A 17705-nucleotide genomic window follows, 5' to 3' on the forward strand; every position below is an offset into this window, starting at 1 on the left:
GTTCCAGCTCAGTCTCAAGTACATAGTGAGACCCTGTCTCTAAATAAATAAATAAATAAATAAATAAATAAATAAATAAATAAATAAATAAATAAATAAAAAAAGGACATGTATGCTTTTAGATCATGTCCTTAGGTCTGTTTTCTCCTTGTTGAGATTTCACTGGCTCTTGGCTTACATTTTTTGAACTTGTTTGTTTTATCAAGAATCAGTACATTTGTATTGTTTTGCTTTACCATTTATTTCCATCATATGGTGGACTTTATATTTCTTAATATTTTTGACACAATATTTGGTCTTCTGGTTTATGTGCTTGTTGAACAGTTGTTTCTAAACATATCTCAACTTTTTTGCTGTGCACTGTATTTAAATGTCATATTCACACAAATTACCCACTTTTAATTTTTACCTTGTTAATTTATGTTGTGAAAATACTTGGCATAACTATGAAAACAAAGAAATAGGGCAAGAATATCCATAATGAACATGTGTGGGTTTAACATACGGGAATAAAAATTGAGCTTGCAGTTGGTGTCGGATAAGCCTGTGTGTTCTAATTCTACCTCTGTTATGTTTTAGCAGAGTGATCATGAGCAAGTTATTTAACCCTCTAATTATCAATTTCTGTATCTTTGTAATAAAGATAATAATAATTACCTTGTAGGGTTATTACAATATTTAGATCCTGGCATTTATGTGGCACTCAATAACTCATTCTCCCTTTAGATTAAATGATGACTTTAGTGATAGACCCGAAAGAAGCATTCTTGTATTTTTTGTATATTTGAAGCTACCTCCTGTTAAACTTGCTTTGCCATGAAATCCTGAGTACCTGAATGTACTTCTGAGTTGAAAATTCAGATTTATCCTTTTTTTCTCAAAGCATAAATGTTGAAGTTTTAATTTTTGTATAGAAAACCCCCATTGTGACAGCATGTCTTGCTTAAAGCTAAATTATTATCAGCTTCCCTTTGTAAAGGCAGGCCTCCCAAATGTACAGTAAAATGAAGGTGATAAATTTAAAGTACTACATGACTAGCTGGGAGGGAGGGCACTTTTATGGGAAGTAGCCTTAGTGTTCAGTTTTTAGAAGTGCATACTATATAAAAGCTGAGATACAAAATTGAGTTATGTGTTTATTTTAGAATCTCTGTACCAACCAAATGACATCTTAAGAGAAAAAATTGGCATCTTCATATATTTGAAATACAGTGCCAAATGATATAATATAGCATTATATATATATATATATATATATATATATATATATATGAATAAATAAAATAGCTGCCTTAGTTATTTTATTTTTCTCTTGATTAGATTACAAGAAGTGGTTTTTTTCATCTAACATATTTACATCATTTAAAAATTCTCTAGTAATAGTTTGATTAGGATTTCTAAATATTCATGAAGTAAATTTGTCACTTTGTTGTTTGAAACATAAAAGAATAAATTAAGTCTTTTATATAAAATGGATAAATATTTACTTGAAGTGTATTGTGTTACAGCCAAATTTATATCCTACTGTGGGCCTTCAGACACCAGGAGAAGTGGTTGATGCTAATTTTGGGCAGCATCCTTTTGTGTTTGATATAGAAGACTACATGCGGGAATGGAGAACCAAAATTCAGGCACAGATAGACCGGTTTCCTATTGGAGATCGAGAAGGAGAATGGCAGACCATGATACAAAAGTAAGAGTAAAGAACTTTGAGTTACACAATTGAAAAATTGAGTTTTTAAAAGACATTTATTCTTCTGGTATTCATGGAAGCTTTTTAATCTAACTTAAATCCTAATCATCCTAATATATTGTTGATATATTTTAATTTCTCAAAAGTAGTTCATTTTTATTATTTAAACAAAATTTAAAATGTTGATTTAACTGTACATACAAACTTGTATTTTATCCTAACTTAATTTTGTAGTTTAAATAAAGTGACAAAGTCTATTAGGCTGTTAATTTATTTGTTATCCTTAATAATAGAACTTATTATTTATGTGTTACATGGTTCAACTTTTAATACTGTTGATGTAAAAGATAAGTTCAGAGGAATAATTTAGAATTGATAACCCAGGAATCTAGTTTTGGAACATGAACTTGACTTTGTTGTTTAGAAATAGTTCAAATATATATGGAGAAAAATAATTATTGGATGCTTACTCTTACCATCAAAATATATGGGTATAGACATGCTAGGTACATTTCATGTTTCCATGGCTAAAGTTTTCTAATTTTTTAGTTACTTTGTAATAATAACACCAGCTCTATTTTGGTTGCTAGATTCTCTGTTTTTGCTAAATATTTATCAACTAGCATTTAGATTCAGGAAGATTATAGTTGCCCCAGTATAAATAGAAAAATCTAACTAAAAACCTCTAGTTGAAGGAGTTTTTGAAACTTCAGATTATTTTAATGCTGCTTTCTTTTGTTAGACATTCTATTCTTTTGTCAGACATTCTATTGTTAGACATTTAGGATAATATAAAAGAAATGAAGGCCAAGAAGCAGTGACCATGAAATTAGGACCCTCAGTAACAGCATAAATACTTAGAATTTGTTAACAATATTGGAGGAAGAGGGCAGCAGCAGAGCAGAAAATAAGTATCTTTTTAATTCAAAAATGGTTGCTACTGGGCATCATGGCAAGATAGTGTATTAACAGAGGAAATACTTATCTTAATCCTGTACTCGACCCTTCCTGTGCTTCATGAAATTGGTGCCATGAATCCATGAACTCCAGGAAGTCCATTCTCAAAGGTTCCCTCTTCCCCAAATTGATCTGAACAATTGGTTAAAGGTGAAAATGTACTGCTTAAGAGATCACTCCCCCCACTTCTCTGCTTTCGCCCAGTCCCCTGCCTAGTGAATATTGCCCACCATTTTCTAACTGGCCCTTAGTGGTATTTAACAGATTGAACAGTTGAATATTTGTAGATAGATACCAGATTTTGGATTAATTTTGTTGAATCATTAGTTTTTCTTAGCCACATTTTATGGGTATATGTAAGCATATGTTTTGATTGCTTGATTTTTTTTTTAATTTGTTCAAAATGTGTTACCTATAAATCTTATTTGAGTAATTTTCTGTGCAAAACCATATTAGTTTAGATTCGAAGTCTGGTTCTTTGTTGATTAGTAGTACCCTCATAAATTTTCTGGGTGATTGTTACTGAGTTCCTCTTAGTATTTTTTCTGTTTATTCTTTGCAACTGCATCTTGTTTAACTGTTGAGTAAACACTGATTAATCTGTTATTTTCTGAAACAATGATTAATCTGTTATTTTAAAATGGGGGAGGATACTTTATAAATATTGTGTTACAGGGGTAAGTCATATGATAAAGGTGAAATAGAAATTAACATTTAATAGGATTGAATAATAGGGAATGAATAGGAAGGAATCTATTAAAGAAGAGGAAGAATCAAAGAAGGGCTCGTTTAATGTTCTTGATTCTCTAGGAATATTTATTTTAGAGTAATCTCTGTATACTATTTACAGTTACTTGTTTTGTAAATAAGCATGATTAGAACAAAATGATGTGTTTTCACCTTAAAGTTGAGATTCTTAAGGCTTGTTTTGAGGAAATAGATTCATTTTCTAATACCATATAGTAGACTTTGATTATACAAACTGTAGTATGAAACTTGTACTCTCTTGACTAAAAGATGCTTCCTCTTTTTAAGAATGGTTTCATCTTACCTTGTCCACCATGGGTACTGTGCCACAGCAGAGGCCTTTGCCAGATCTACAGACCAGACTGTTCTAGAAGAATTAGCTTCCATTAAGAATAGACAAAGTAAGGATGCTGTGTGTGTGTGTGGCTGACAATTGTTCTCAGATGATAGGTTTGGTTACTCTCATTTTTAAGAAAATTTTTAAAATAAAATTTCAGTTACATTAATTAATTAATTAATTAATTTATTTATTTATTTATTTTTGGTACCGGGGATTGAACTCTGGTCCTTGTGCTTGCAAGGCAGGCCACCGACGCTGAGCTATATTAGCTTCCATTAAGAATAGACAAAGTAAGGATGCTGTGTGTGTGTGTGGCTGACAATTGTTCTCAGATGATAGGTTTGGTTACTCTCATTTTTAAGAAAATTTTTAAAATAAAATTTCAGTTACATTAATTAATTAATTAATTAATTTATTTATTTATTTATTTTTGGTACCGGGGATTGAACTCTGGTCCTTGTGCTTGCAAGGCAGGCCACCGAACCGCTGAGCTAAATCCCTGGCCCATTCAGATAACATTAATTTAAAGTGAATGCCTTTGAAATTTATTTCCATCAGCATCTTGGAAGAAGAGTTCTAAATGCTGAGAGATAATTTTGGAGAAATTTTTTTAAGAAATAACTTTACCAGTTTTCCTTTAAAGATGTTTCCTTAAGCTTTTAGAAAATAAATGTTTTAACAAAAAGGGATTTCATTTTCTTTTAAGTAATAATGTGGCTCTAGTGAGATAGTGGAGATAGTATGTGAGAGAAATTTAAATATCTTTGAATTTAGTTTGCTCTCTGAATTTAAGGTAGTATTGACTAAATATTTATTGTTTCTGTCCTAGTTTTGGCCAGCACTGTCCTGCCTGTTTTAACAAAGGCAAGTCAGCTTGCTAACCCATTCACAGGTGGTCAGTTCTTTGCACTCATCAGCCCGGTTGTGACTTGATGACCAAGCAGATAGAAGAAAAAAACAAAACAGATGGGCAAATCATGATGGCTGAAAATGGCCTTTTGTGTAAATTTATTGTTATAATAGCACTGGTCACATAGTGTTAGAGCAAATTGTATGCTTCTTTCTCACCACCTTAATAAGCTCTGTTGAGTGGTCATTGTCTGCTCATTTTGTACCCTCAACCTCTAATTTAACAAATTTCGGACACACCAGGAATACCCAATAAGTGTTAAGTTCAGGTCTTTTTCAAAGGCTGGTATTCTTCTAGACCTGTGTTCAAAAGATCCAAGTAGACATTTTAACTACATAATATTTTTTAAACTGTCTTCTGAACATTACTGTTTGAAATTTTAATATTTGTATTTTTACTGTTAACGATTTTTAAAAAATGGTTTGTGAAAGTACTTGTTTTGTAGTTTTGTTTTCTTACTTCGGTGCTTGGGTTGAACTCAGGACCTTGTGCTTGCAAGACAATCAAGCAAGCACAGCACCACAGACCTAAATCCCCAGCCCTTTTATAGTTTTTTTGTTTTTTTTTTTAATGTCTGAAGTTTTTCCTTGCATTTCCTAATGGCATCTGTGATTTAGAAAAAGAAACAAAAATTAAGAGCCAGGTGTGGTGGCACAAGCCTGCAATCTCAGGACTTGGGAGGCTGAGGTAGGAGGATCACCGTCAATCTGAGGCCAGCCTGGGTTACATAGTGAGTTCAAGTCCAGCCTGAACTACATAGCGAGACACAGTTTCAAAGAAACAGAAATTAGTAACAGTAATTTATTTGTTTGTTTATGTATTTTTTGGTTTTTTGAGACAGGGTCTCACTATGTAGTTGAGACTGACCTGGAGGTCACTTCGTAGCTTAGGCTGGTCTCGAACTCAACAGCAATCCTCCTGCCTCAGCTTCCCGAGTGCTGGGATTGCAGGCATGTGCCACCACACCCGGCTAACAGTAATAGAAGTTAATGTTTTGTTTTCTGTTTCCAAATAGGAATTCAGAAATTGGTGTTAGCAGGAAGAATGGGGGAAGCCATTGAAACAACACAACAGTTATATCCAAGTTTACTTGAAAGAAATCCCAATCTCCTTTTCACATTAAAGTGAGTTTAATAAAATGTTATATTTATATATTGTGCATATTTGTTATGTAATTAAAATCGTTTTTATGTTTCCATGGTTTTACTTTTTCTTACCTTCTTTCATATATCTATATACAGTTTTATAGCCCACTTAAATAACAAGTTTTTGAAAAGGATTTGGGATTGAGGCATAGCTCAGCAGTAGAGCATGTGCTTATTATAATTCACATACGAGGTCCTGAGTTCAACGCCCAGCACCCAAACCAGAGCAAAACCACTTCTGTCATAAAGACTGAGCAGATGGCATCTCTGCTGTATGTTCTTTGTGCTGTTTAATTATGCTACCTCTGTGTTTAAGAATTAAAGATTTTATTTAGAAGATGGGTGTCTTATTTTTTTGTCTGGAAAAGTACCATATAGTAACTGTGGCATTTTAAAAAAACATGGTAAAGTAGAAAATTTATCATTTTAATTATTTTTTAAGCATGCAGTTGTGTACATCTAAGTTCATTCACACTTTTTATGCAACCATATCTCTGTGCATCTCTCTGAAGCTGCATGCCCAGCAAACAGTGGCTTCTCCCCTCTCCCCTTTCCCAAGGCCCCTCAGACAGAAGTTGTTGTTTTGTGACTGGCTTGCTCACTTTTCATAATGCCCTCAGTTCGTCCATATTGTAGTGTGTGCCAGAATTCCTTCCCTTTTAAAAGGAAGGGACAAATGAATAATGTTCCACTCGTCTGTTGGTACATACTTAGGTTGCTTCCATCTCTTGGCTCTTGTGTGTAATTCTGCTATGAATATAGGTGTACAATTACCTGCTTGAACTCTTGCTTTCAGTTCTTTTGATTTATTCACCCAGAAGTGGAACTGCTGGATCATACGGTGATTCTGTGTGTAATGCATTAAAGAAACACCATACTGTTTTCCTTAGTGCTCATCATTTTATATTTCCCATCAGCAGTACACAAGGTTTCTAGTTTGTCAGCATCCTCAGCAACACTTATTTTCTCTTATTTGGATAACAGCCATCCTAATTTAATGTGTTTTTGTTTGTTTGTTTTATGGATCTTTATTTTTTCAATAATGAGATGTTAGTGAGCATAAAATTTCAACTCTTTTAAGCAACAGAAACTCTGTGAAGTTACATGACAGTTATTTGGCTTCTAAGTGAAAGTTTAAACCAGGCCCACTTTGGCTAAGAAAGAGGTGGGCATGAGACCTGGGGCACAAAGGCTGAGAAGGGGATGCCACCTGCATTCACAAGGTCATGTTCTTAGGTGCTGTTTGACTTGCCACCAAGTATAAATATTAGTGATCAAAGTATTTTTAGGTTTTAAAGATGACCATCTTTATTTTATTTATTATAGCTCTAGATGTATTTTCATTTTCATCTTTTGCCTAATCTGATTTTTCTGGAAAGACCAAACCTTGATAAATACAAGCTTTTGAAATATTTTCAGGAATCTGTTGTTACTGCATAAACAAAAGGCCACTTGAAGGTTATGTCTAAGTAAGTTTTTCTTTTTTCTTTTAGAGTGCGTCAGTTTATAGAAATGGTGAATGGTACAGATAGTGAAGTACGATGTTTGGGAGGCCGGAGTCCAAAATCTCAAGACAGCTATCCTGTTAGTCCTCGACCTTTTAGCAGTCCAAGCATGAGCCCCAGCCATGGACTGAATATCCACAATTTAGCATCGGGCAAAGGAAGTACTGCGCATTTTTCTGGTGAGATTGTCTATGACATTACCTTTAAACTTTACCCCCTTTTTAGAATTTTGAGCCAAAAATTTCTTTTTAAAATTTAAACATTTTTTGTATAGCTGTTTTGCAGTTGTGTATACTTAATGTCAAAATGCTTTGGATAAAATATTGTAGATTCAGAGTTGTACGTTGTCATTACCAAGAACTAACTGGAGCGTTTTCTAATAGTAGATTTTGTATCTTCATAGACAAATGTCAACAGTCAAAATGAGTTAATCACTAAAATTATTGCTATATATTGATTAAATCATTGCTATATATTGATTAAAAGGTAATTATATGTTTTAATGAAGTGTAAATTTAAAGATATTCTGGCTTATGCCACCGATTATTAAACTTAGCTGGGCTGCCTGCCTCTCTTTTTTCTTCCTAGGCATCTTGCAAGTTTGCTTTCTACCTAGTCCCATTTTCTCCTTTCCTTTTCTCATTCCGGTCTTAGTCTGTGGCTTTTGGTTGTTCACTTAATTAAAATTCTACTCCTTTCTTGACTCTTTACTATACCACTTTTATGGTCTATTTTCAGTTCTTTTTGTTTGTTTCTTTGGTCTGTGATTCTCAGCATGCTGTATTTTCTCTGAATATTTAACTTTCTAAAATAAGTCAGATAATACTTCCTCTTTTCTATAAAGTAACAGTTTTGCTTGTTCATTATTTACCCTTTTTGTCCTGTTGTCTCTCAGGATACTGACATTACCATCCTGTACCAGGAGTATGATTCTCCTGTCTGTATCCTCAACCATCACCCCTCTCAGATATCATAGTCACTTCAGGTTTGGCTAGACTCAGAGCCTCAGTGCATTCATATGTAAAATGTATTCGCATGATAATGTACCACAAAACATTTCTGTTAGTGATGGATCTTATACATGACAGTGGTTCTATGAGATTATAACAGGCAGGGCTGAAAAAAATCCCTAACACATAGTATGTTTTACTGTACCTTTTCTATGCTTAACTACACAAATACCTATCATTGTGTCCCAGCTGCCTGCAGGAGGTATTCAGATGAGTAACATGCTCTCCAGGTTCATAGCCTAGGAGCAGTAGGTTATAGACTGTATCTTAGATTTATGTAAGTATGAATACTGTATCTTATAGCGCAGTGATGAAATCATCCAATGATATATTCCTCAGAGTGTATCCTTGTTACTGAACAATGCATGACTGTAATGTCCTTATAGGGAGAGGGTGAGGACTACGTGAGATTCATAATTAAGGTACATGTTAGAAGAGATAATAAATAGTTCACAGTGGAGTATTTTCCTCTCAAAGACACTGTTTACTATTTAATCCATTGACTTTTCAACATTCTAAAAGACTTTTAAATATAAAATCAAGATATAGGAACAATATTCATAACCTAATCAGTAAATTACTGTTTCTGTTTCCATGTGGTTTGTTTTCTTTTTTCCCAGGTTTGGAAAGTTGTAGTAATGGTATAATATCAAATAAAGCACATCAATCATATTGCCATAGTAAACACCAGTCATCTAACTTGAATGTACCGGAATTGAACAGTATAAATATGTCAAGGTCACAGCAAGTTAATAATTTCACCAGGTAAGTGATTTCCCGAGCTTTTGCATCAGTAAAAGCCAACAACTTCACAAGGATTGGAGTTTGATCCTTGGTACCAAAAAAAAAAAAAAAAAAAAGCCAACAACTTCATGGTGTCATCATTGTTAATAATTTTTAAAGAACTTAAATGACCAGTATTGGAAATCTGGGGGTTCCGAAGTCCCAGGAGAATAAAAAGGGTAGGGAATAATAAGTTATTTAAAGTTGTTTACTTTCCTAGTATGCACATGGCTCTTTCCTTAGTTTCTTCTCTTCCCAGCAACGCTTTTCCTTCAGGTGAGGTTGTAAGTACAGATAAGGGGCTTTCTGCATTGTCTTCCTGCCAACCATACATCTATCCCAATGATCACATAAATATTTTCAAGTTAAGACATAATATTTAACCTCTCATGTTAAGAAAAATTTGGAACTAGTTTTTCTGTGTGTGTGTGTGTGTTGGAGAAGTAAATATGTAAAATGTTTTCTGAGTTCAAAGTGGCTAGCTTTACACAGAATCTTTTTTGGTTTTGTTTTGATTTCTTTTCTTTCTTTCTTTCTTTTTTTTCCCCTTTCAATACCGGGGATCTAACTCAAGACTTTGTGCTTGAGAGGCAGGCACGATGGCACTGAGCTAAATCCCCAGCTATACAGAATCTTTTTTGAAAGCTTGTCTATAAGCCTTAATGTATTTACATTTAATATTCATGAATACTAGAAATCCTTGAAGTGTAATTGATCAGATTTGTGTGCATTCAAGCTTTCTTTCTAGCCATTCAGCATCTGAGTCAGTTGATACTGGTTTCATCCTATAATTTGAACCAGTTGATCACATTTGGTTTGGGGGAAATCATTGCCGCACTTCATTATTGAGGGAGAGCCTAACTTTTAGCATAGAATCTTAGTGGAAATGTTCTGAAGAAAGGAGTCTTATCTATTTGAAAATTTGGAGATATTCAAACTTTCCAGATTATCTATTGTATCATACATGACAAATTTATAAAAGTGTTGTTGGGTTATAGGTTATAATGGAGGATCACAAAAGTGGTCAGAGACATCAGGAAAAGGAACCGTCTTACTGAGAAGGTCAGGGTGGTCTCTCACAGTGGAGATGACATATTGGGAAGTACAAAATTACAATATTATGTTAAAATATTATGAATGAAATCTTAAATGTTAAGTCTTTATCATTGATAGAGGGTCTTCTTTGCTTGATGGTAAGGTTAGAGTCCACTTGTCAGTGTGGTGTTAAATCCTACCCTCACAGACACATTATCTGAGCTCCAGCTTAACACATGGACTGGTGAGATAGCCTTTCTGTCCAGTAGGGAAGGGAAGGCAAATAAACTTCTGAACTACTTTATGCTGCCAAACAGTGAAGAGTTCCTTGTGATTGGTAATGGCTTTCCTTCAATAATGTGAAGTAGGCAAAGGGGGTGGTATTAATTATTTAAACCATTTTACAGATGTAGAGCTGAATACCAGAAAATGACTTTTTTTCAAAAGGTCAATAATTAGTAGGTAGTAAGTTGCAGAGCTAAGGTTCTGTCCCAGGATTTGTGACTTGCAAACTTGTGCTTTTACTTCCATCTGAAATGCTCTTCCCAGTGCCCTCCCACGCCTCCATCCTAACTTCTGTTCAGGCTGTGAAACTCAAGTTCAGATGGCATATCTTCTAGAATATTTCCTTTGTGTTACATCCCTACCACGTGTTGAGTTGCACCTTCATGATTAACTTTCATCGTGATACTGATCATGATCACTGTAACACCACTAACTTTGTGTTTGCTGCTGGAGGACAGAGTTCCATACTATCCTTAGTACCAAATAGGACATGTCACAGAGTTTTAAATGTATGTAAATGATTGAATGCCTCCTAAATACTAAATTGAACTTTTTTTAAAGAGCTTAGTGTATTATTAAACCATCAAAAGACACAATAATAAGGGTTTTCATTAAATTAAACCCTTGCAAAGTTGGGTTTTCTTATTTCTAGAAATTTGTCCAGATAATAAGCTTTTCTGATTACATAAGACTGGTCTGGAGTTCTGGAGCCCTTCACATCTCCCCAGATCTCTTTACCTTCCTTGCACACTCACATATCTGTGTGCACACACTCAACCCAGGGTGTTAGCCAGTGGTTATGTCTGTATTAATTTTTTTCTGCAAATATATTTTTGCTTTTGTAATTAGAAACATTTTTATGTACATACTTCCTAGCTTTTCATTGTATAACTATTACCTGTGTCTACTTAGAAATCTTAAAGTTATTTACTGTTGCTTATAAATGTGCGGTTGGGTCTGAAAGGGCATCATATATTGGTAACTTTACTGTTAGAAGTATACTTCAGTATGGAGTTACTGGCACAAAGGTATCATTCGGTGTGAGATAGTTGAAGATTTCAAACTGTCCAGACATCAGCCATGACAGCAGTTTAAAATGAACATTACTGACCAGGTGCAATGGGTGTGCTGCTTCCGAGGATGGGACAAGAGAATTGAGAGTTCAAGGCCAGATTGGGCAACTTGTCAGACTCATCTCTAAGTAATAATACAAGTGAAGATTTGCCAAAATGATAGAGCTGTTGGCCAGTAAAATAGTGTGTAAATTGCTGAGTGCTAAAAATGCAGGAGTGGATGAGACTGAGCAGTTTTTGCAAGTATCATTTACCTTTGAAAGAGCACATTCTGTTTTGTCTGTAGTTCTGGGGACTTAGTGGAGGGCGTTGTCTCATTGAGTTGCCCAGACTGGGCTTGAATTTGTGATCTTTCTACCTCAGCCTCACAAGTAACTGGGATTATAGGCCTGTGCCACCATTCTGTGTTTTTGAGTCATAAGGACAAAGGCCAGAGTGTTAAAGCTGAGAGTATGTTCTAGAAGTGGATTGAAAATGAGGGAAGGAAAAAAGTGCAGTGGGTTCCAGGAGTGAGATTTTTTAAATTTGTTTGGAGGGAAGCCCCCCCCCCATTCTAGAAATAAATGCTAGAGGCAGAGGAGAGAGTTACCTGGGGAGATTCTGGGGCAGGAGTTGATTTAAAAAGAAGTGTAGGTCTGAGTTTGAAAAACAGAAGTATTTTGCCAAAGTGTGATTTCTCTGTATTGATGTGCAGTCATAAAGATCAGTACAGATGATACTTCTCCCTTATCTCTAGGCTCTGAATTTGTTAAAGTCAGATACATTTGGCTTTGAATACATTTGTAACTTAACTAAATGCCTTCTTTGCAGATTTCCATTGCCATACAAAGTTAGTTTACAAGTAGGCCATGTAGTTGAATAGCAATTTATTTTGAACTAAGCTGCAAAAATGATTTTTCTAAAATTAGGTTTGTTTTTTCGTTTTCAGTAATGATGTAGACATGGAAACAGATCACTACTCCAATGGAGTTGGAGAAACTTCATCCAATGGTTTCCTAAATGGTAGCTCTAAACATGACCACGAAATGGAAGATTGTGACACCGAAATGGGTCTGCAGTGATATTTCTTACATTTTTAATAAAAAATGATGGCTACAAGGTTATGTTTTTACTTGTACTGATTCACAGCTGATGACCATAAATCAAATTTAAAGATTAAATATGTGTTACTTGATTTTTTTCTGAGATTGCATTGCTAGAGAGAGAGGAATTACTTTTCCTTCTGAAGTGCCAGGTAGTTTTCCCTTCTCAGCTGTCTGTTTAGCTCAGCTTCAGTGCTGTTGTGAGTGCAGCAGCACTGACTTGGGAGCTGAGCCCATACATAGGGCAGTGGTGGCAAACGTACGGCATACGTGCTGCAGCAGGCTGTTTATATTCCTGAAAGCTCTGCAGGGTTCATCGTCACTGCCTTAGGGTATTCACATTTGGAGATGAAAATAGTTTTGCACTTGTTTTGATAATAGTAAAGCCAAATGAGTAGAGAAGATGTTATAAATTTTTAATGTAATAAAATTTCTTAAATACATTTAATACAAAGGTGTGATGATGCACAGCATTGGGCCCAGCACGTGAGGGTGCTTATCTGTGGCCTCTCCCACTTTAACGGAAGTGGTTCAAGATTCGTATGTGTGCATACTTCTTTTTTGTTGAGAATTTATGCAATGGATTATACCATCAGTAAACATTCCTGCTAAAAGGGCAGTAAAAGTTATTGAGACTTATAAATGATTTGTTAGAATTCTATGGCAATAGTGCATTTCTTATTATTTTGAAATTAAAATATGTTTGTTCAAATTGCTAAAAAGCCAGTCTAGTTTTATTCTGCTAGAGATCAGGAAACTCACCCTCACCAGTAATTTTAACATCAGAGATGAAGAGCACAATTTCTAGGGCCAGATTATTTGGGTTGATTTCTGCAACTGCTACTTACTAGCCATTTGACCTTGAACAAAGTACTTAAATGCTCCATGTCTCAGTTTCTTCATCTGTAAAATGGGTAAAATAACTCTTACAGGTCATTGTGAAGACTAAATTGAGTTTATCTTGTAGTGTGAAGTACATAGTACATGTTAGCCATTATCATCGTCATCTTCATATAATGAATTTTTTTATTAGTGATTTATATAGTTACAATGTTAGTAATTGTTAATTGGACTATAAAGTGCTTTCTAAAAGTAATGTTCTTCTAATAGTTGAACCCTTTTAATTGGTAAGACGTGTCTTCTGTGTTTTTATTGGAATCATTTATCCACTCATCTTCTAGGAATGTTTTATTCCATCTGTAGTTAAAACAGCCCTGAGAGGCGATATTTTTTTGTTTTGTTTTTTACTTTTTAAATATTGCTTAATACAGTTTTAGAGAATTTTATGTCACTTTCATAAAGTTTTCCTTGACATACTAGATCCATTCTATTCACTGAAAAGGGGTCACCTCTTGGCCACAAGCTGGATATTAGATCCTAGACTCTTGAGACGCAGATAAAGTATTGTTTTTAGCTACAAAGTTCCATACTAAAATTTTAAAAAATTTGCATGTGTAGATGAAGTAGTAAGAAGTAGTTACTAAATCAGCATGCCAGATGTTACAAAAATGTTATGCTCACGTTGTCATTCCATGGTAGTAAATTGTTTATTTCATTTACAGAAATTGACTCAAGTCAGTTAAGACGTCAGTTGTGTGGAGGAAGTCAGGCCGCCATAGAAAGAATGATCCATTTTGGACGAGAGCTGCAAGCAATGAGTGAACAGCTGAGGAGAGAGTGTGGCAAGAACACGGCAAATAAAAAAATGTTGAAGGCAAGTATGTTGTGTTAGATTTCTATTGCTGAGACAGAATACCTCAAAAAACGCCAAAGGAGAAAAGTGGTGCATAGTTGCCGGGGTTTCAGTGAGACTTGGCTTGGTTGTTTGTGGGCAAGGTGAGGCAGAAGGTCCTGGTGGGAGTGCGTACTGACTGGAGGAAGGCTGCCACCTTGTGAGAGCCAGGAGGCAAAGAGAAAAGAAGGTGCTGGGGGCCGGGGATTTAGCTCTGGTGCTGCTGCCTGCCTTGCAAGTAGAAGGTCCTGAGTTCAATCCCTGGTAGCAAAAAAAAAAAGAAGGTGCTGGGGACAAACTGTATCCTTAAGGATGTGCCTGCAGTGACCATCTTCTTCCAGTTAGGCCTCACTTAGTTTCACCACTTCACAGAAGCTTAGTGAGCTTTGAATTGGTCAGTGGGTTAAACCAATGTTGAGTGGGAGGTGAGAGCTTTCATGATCAAGTCACTTTCCAAAGAGCCATGACCCCAAACCTCTGAATACTGCTGCACTGAGGACCAAGATTTTGGGGGGCATTTCAGAACTAAGATGTAATTTTGTCAAACACTGAGCAGTGTGCCAGAAATCCCTACAGGGGAACTTAGACCTGAACTGTCTGCAAGCCCCAACTCCTCGCCCATTTGTTAGTGAAGACCTCTGGTGGGATTAGGCAGCTCTGATCGTGGGAAGAGCACTGGGTCTCACATGAAAACATGTACAGTGTACTTGAACTTTTACTTTCTTAGCTCTACAGTTGGCAGAGTTACTGTATAGTTGGCAGAAATATAAATGTACCAATAAAATATAAATTTGAGATATTATTAGTAAGCATTGTTCAGGGTTGAAGCAAGTTGAATATAAAGTACTTGGCTTTCATTTTTATGAGGATTAATGAAGGATTAGGGCATTTTTCATGGCCAGAATGGTTAAAATACATTTTAAAGTCTCTTCTGGGTTTATGTCTTTGATCGATGGATAAAATTTCAGTAGTTCAGCAAGTTAGCCACAAGTTTGTGTATCAGCTAAAGATGGATTTTTCTACTAAATAAATCAGGTGCTATTAGTTGAAGGGAAGTAGGAGTCTTTCAAAATGAATGACTATAAAGTGGAATGTTTCAGAAATAGCCTCTTGAAAACAAAGGGGAAATGCAGGTAGTCTAGAGACTGCTTGAGTATGGTAGGAAAAAGCAAAGACTGCTACCATCTCTTCCTGACCTGAACCAAGTAACAATCAGCAACACCTAGTAGCACCTAATACAGTGCACTGGCATGAGATCAGGCGAAGTAAAGATCTACCTGCATTGTGGCTGCATATGGCACTTGTGTGGCTGTAATAGATCTGCCCAGTCTAGGGCAGGTTAAAGAGCCATCTCTAATATCACCTCCAGTTAAAGGCATTTGCAGTCTTGGTGTTTCAGGAGCTGAGGTGGGAAGAGAAGTTTATTTACCATACTTAGTACTTCATCTGCTATCTAGTGCACCATCTGCTATTTTTAATGGTGACCCTGAGGTACCAAAAAAAAAGTTAAATTATGATTTTTAATGCTAAATTAAAAGGAATTGATGCATAATGGAATTGAAAGTTTTTAATCTAAGCAATCAAATGAGGCATATAGTAGGAAAATAGCTGTCTACCTTTGTCTTAGAAGATGAAGGTTTTATGGTCAGACTATGTCTTAAACCCCCCCCCCCCCCGTGCGCTTTTTTGTTTTTGGTACTGGGGATTGAACTCGGGTCCTTGCACTTGCAAGGCAGGCCACTGAACTGCTGAGCTAAATCCCTGGCCCAACTCTCCCCTTTTAAATATTTGTTTAATGTATATATCACCTCTGCTGTATTGCTCCTGTGTATATCACTATGCAGCTTTTTGCAACTTTTCCAAATATAAAGAGTTCTAAAAAAAAAAAAAAAAGTCTTAACACTTATACTTGTTATTATTTTAGGTGACTAAAATTTCCTTTGGAAAACTGAGTGCTATTTTGTTAGGTACTGAGAATATGGGTTAGATGGACTGATAGTTACATAAACAGATTGACAGTTTAAATTAAAACTAAAATTTCAATCCTAAAATTAAAATAATTGATTCTAAAATGAAACCATTAAATAACATTTTAAATAACATCTGCCCACCATGAGAAGTAGCATTACTTAATGTTTTTGTAAATCTTTTTAATGCTTGGTGTGACAGGATGAGCTGGTTTCTCATAGCTCCTTCCACACTCAGTCTGTCATCGTGTACCTCCAGACTCCGCAGTCTGGTTGCAGAATGACAGTGAAAAGGGCAAGTAAATGCTAGTGTGATGAAGATAGTTTTGAGACCCCATAGACCCCCTGAAAAAGGGTCTTCTTGAACCACATGTGGAGAACTGCTGTGTTAGGGGATAACGTATTTGGGAATATGAAATGTTTTCAAGGAGTCTTTGCCTTGCTTACATTAGGTCAACTTAGTTTTCCTGTGAAAACTTCATGCCAGTTGAGCAGGATGAAGTAATGTATGATTTATGCGTAGTATCTTTGAAAACTTTTAAGATTCCATTCCGTCAGCTTACTGCATCTTTGATTCTGATTCACATGAAGTTCAGAAAATACTACGTGGCCACTTCTCAAAGATATTTTTTGATTATACACTGATTTATGTGACGGTATAATTCATCTTCATCTGAAGAATGTGGGTGGCTTTGATTTTGCATCTCTGACTTCTAAGCACCTGCCAGCTGCTTGAGAGGCTTCATATTCTGAGCTTTTCACTCTGGATCCCAGCCTTATCTTTTGTGATGCAGATAAGGATAATGTGTGTATCTGACCCACTTTAGATGGAGCCAGAGCGCACAGCTGGCAAATTCAAGTGCTAATTGAAAACCTTGTCTTTTTCTTCTTTTTTTCTTCCTATGGGTGAAGTTTTATGCTTCACTTAGTTTCACAGGTAGTTTTGAGGTTTTTTTAATCTTTAACAGTTTTGGGATCTGCATAAGCTTCTAACATGTATAGCCATGCGTTGCTTAGCCATGGGATTTTGTCATCATGAGTTATCATTGAATGTATGTACACAAAGCTTGGTGGCAGAGCCTGCTACACATCTAGGCTACAGGTAAATATATGGTATGGCTTCTTGTACTGTAGTTATTATTGTAATATACTATACATGATTGTATGTGTTCTACTTTTATATGACTGGCAGCATCACCACAGACATGAGTAATGGTGTTGTGTGAAGATGTGACAACAGCTGTGATGTCACTAGGAGATGAGAATTTTTCAGCCCCATTATAATCTCAAGGGACCACTGTTATGTTTGTGGCCTGTTGCTCTAGAGGGCTTTGTGCAGCACCTGACTATATATACATAAAGGATGGTTCAGTTGAACATAACATTTATCTAAATTGCTTTACATGGTGTGTATGTGGGGTGGCTTCCCCTATTGCAGAGT

General features: G+C 35.6%; 1 protein-coding gene across 1 annotated transcript in view; it reads left to right on the forward strand.

Annotated features, from left to right (window-relative positions):
• Ranbp9 (RAN binding protein 9) overlaps positions 1-17705 on the forward strand; it is a 71035-nt gene that overhangs the window by 46421 nt on the left and 6909 nt on the right. The window contains exons 6-12 of the mRNA XM_019207325.2: positions 1509-1693; positions 3686-3798; positions 5663-5771; positions 7286-7476; positions 8928-9072; positions 12412-12533; positions 14128-14279. Of these exons, the coding sequence (XP_019062870.1) occupies positions 1509-1693; positions 3686-3798; positions 5663-5771; positions 7286-7476; positions 8928-9072; positions 12412-12533; positions 14128-14279 (1017 nt within the window). The remainder of the gene's footprint in view (positions 1-1508; positions 1694-3685; positions 3799-5662; positions 5772-7285; positions 7477-8927; positions 9073-12411; positions 12534-14127; positions 14280-17705) is intronic.

The sequence above is a fragment of the Fukomys damarensis genome, unplaced genomic scaffold (genome assembly GCF_012274545.1).
Source record: "Fukomys damarensis isolate Sample0158 unplaced genomic scaffold, DMR_v1.0_HiC HiC_scaffold_10, whole genome shotgun sequence".
Classification (NCBI taxonomy): Eukaryota; Metazoa; Chordata; class Mammalia; order Rodentia; family Bathyergidae; genus Fukomys; species Fukomys damarensis.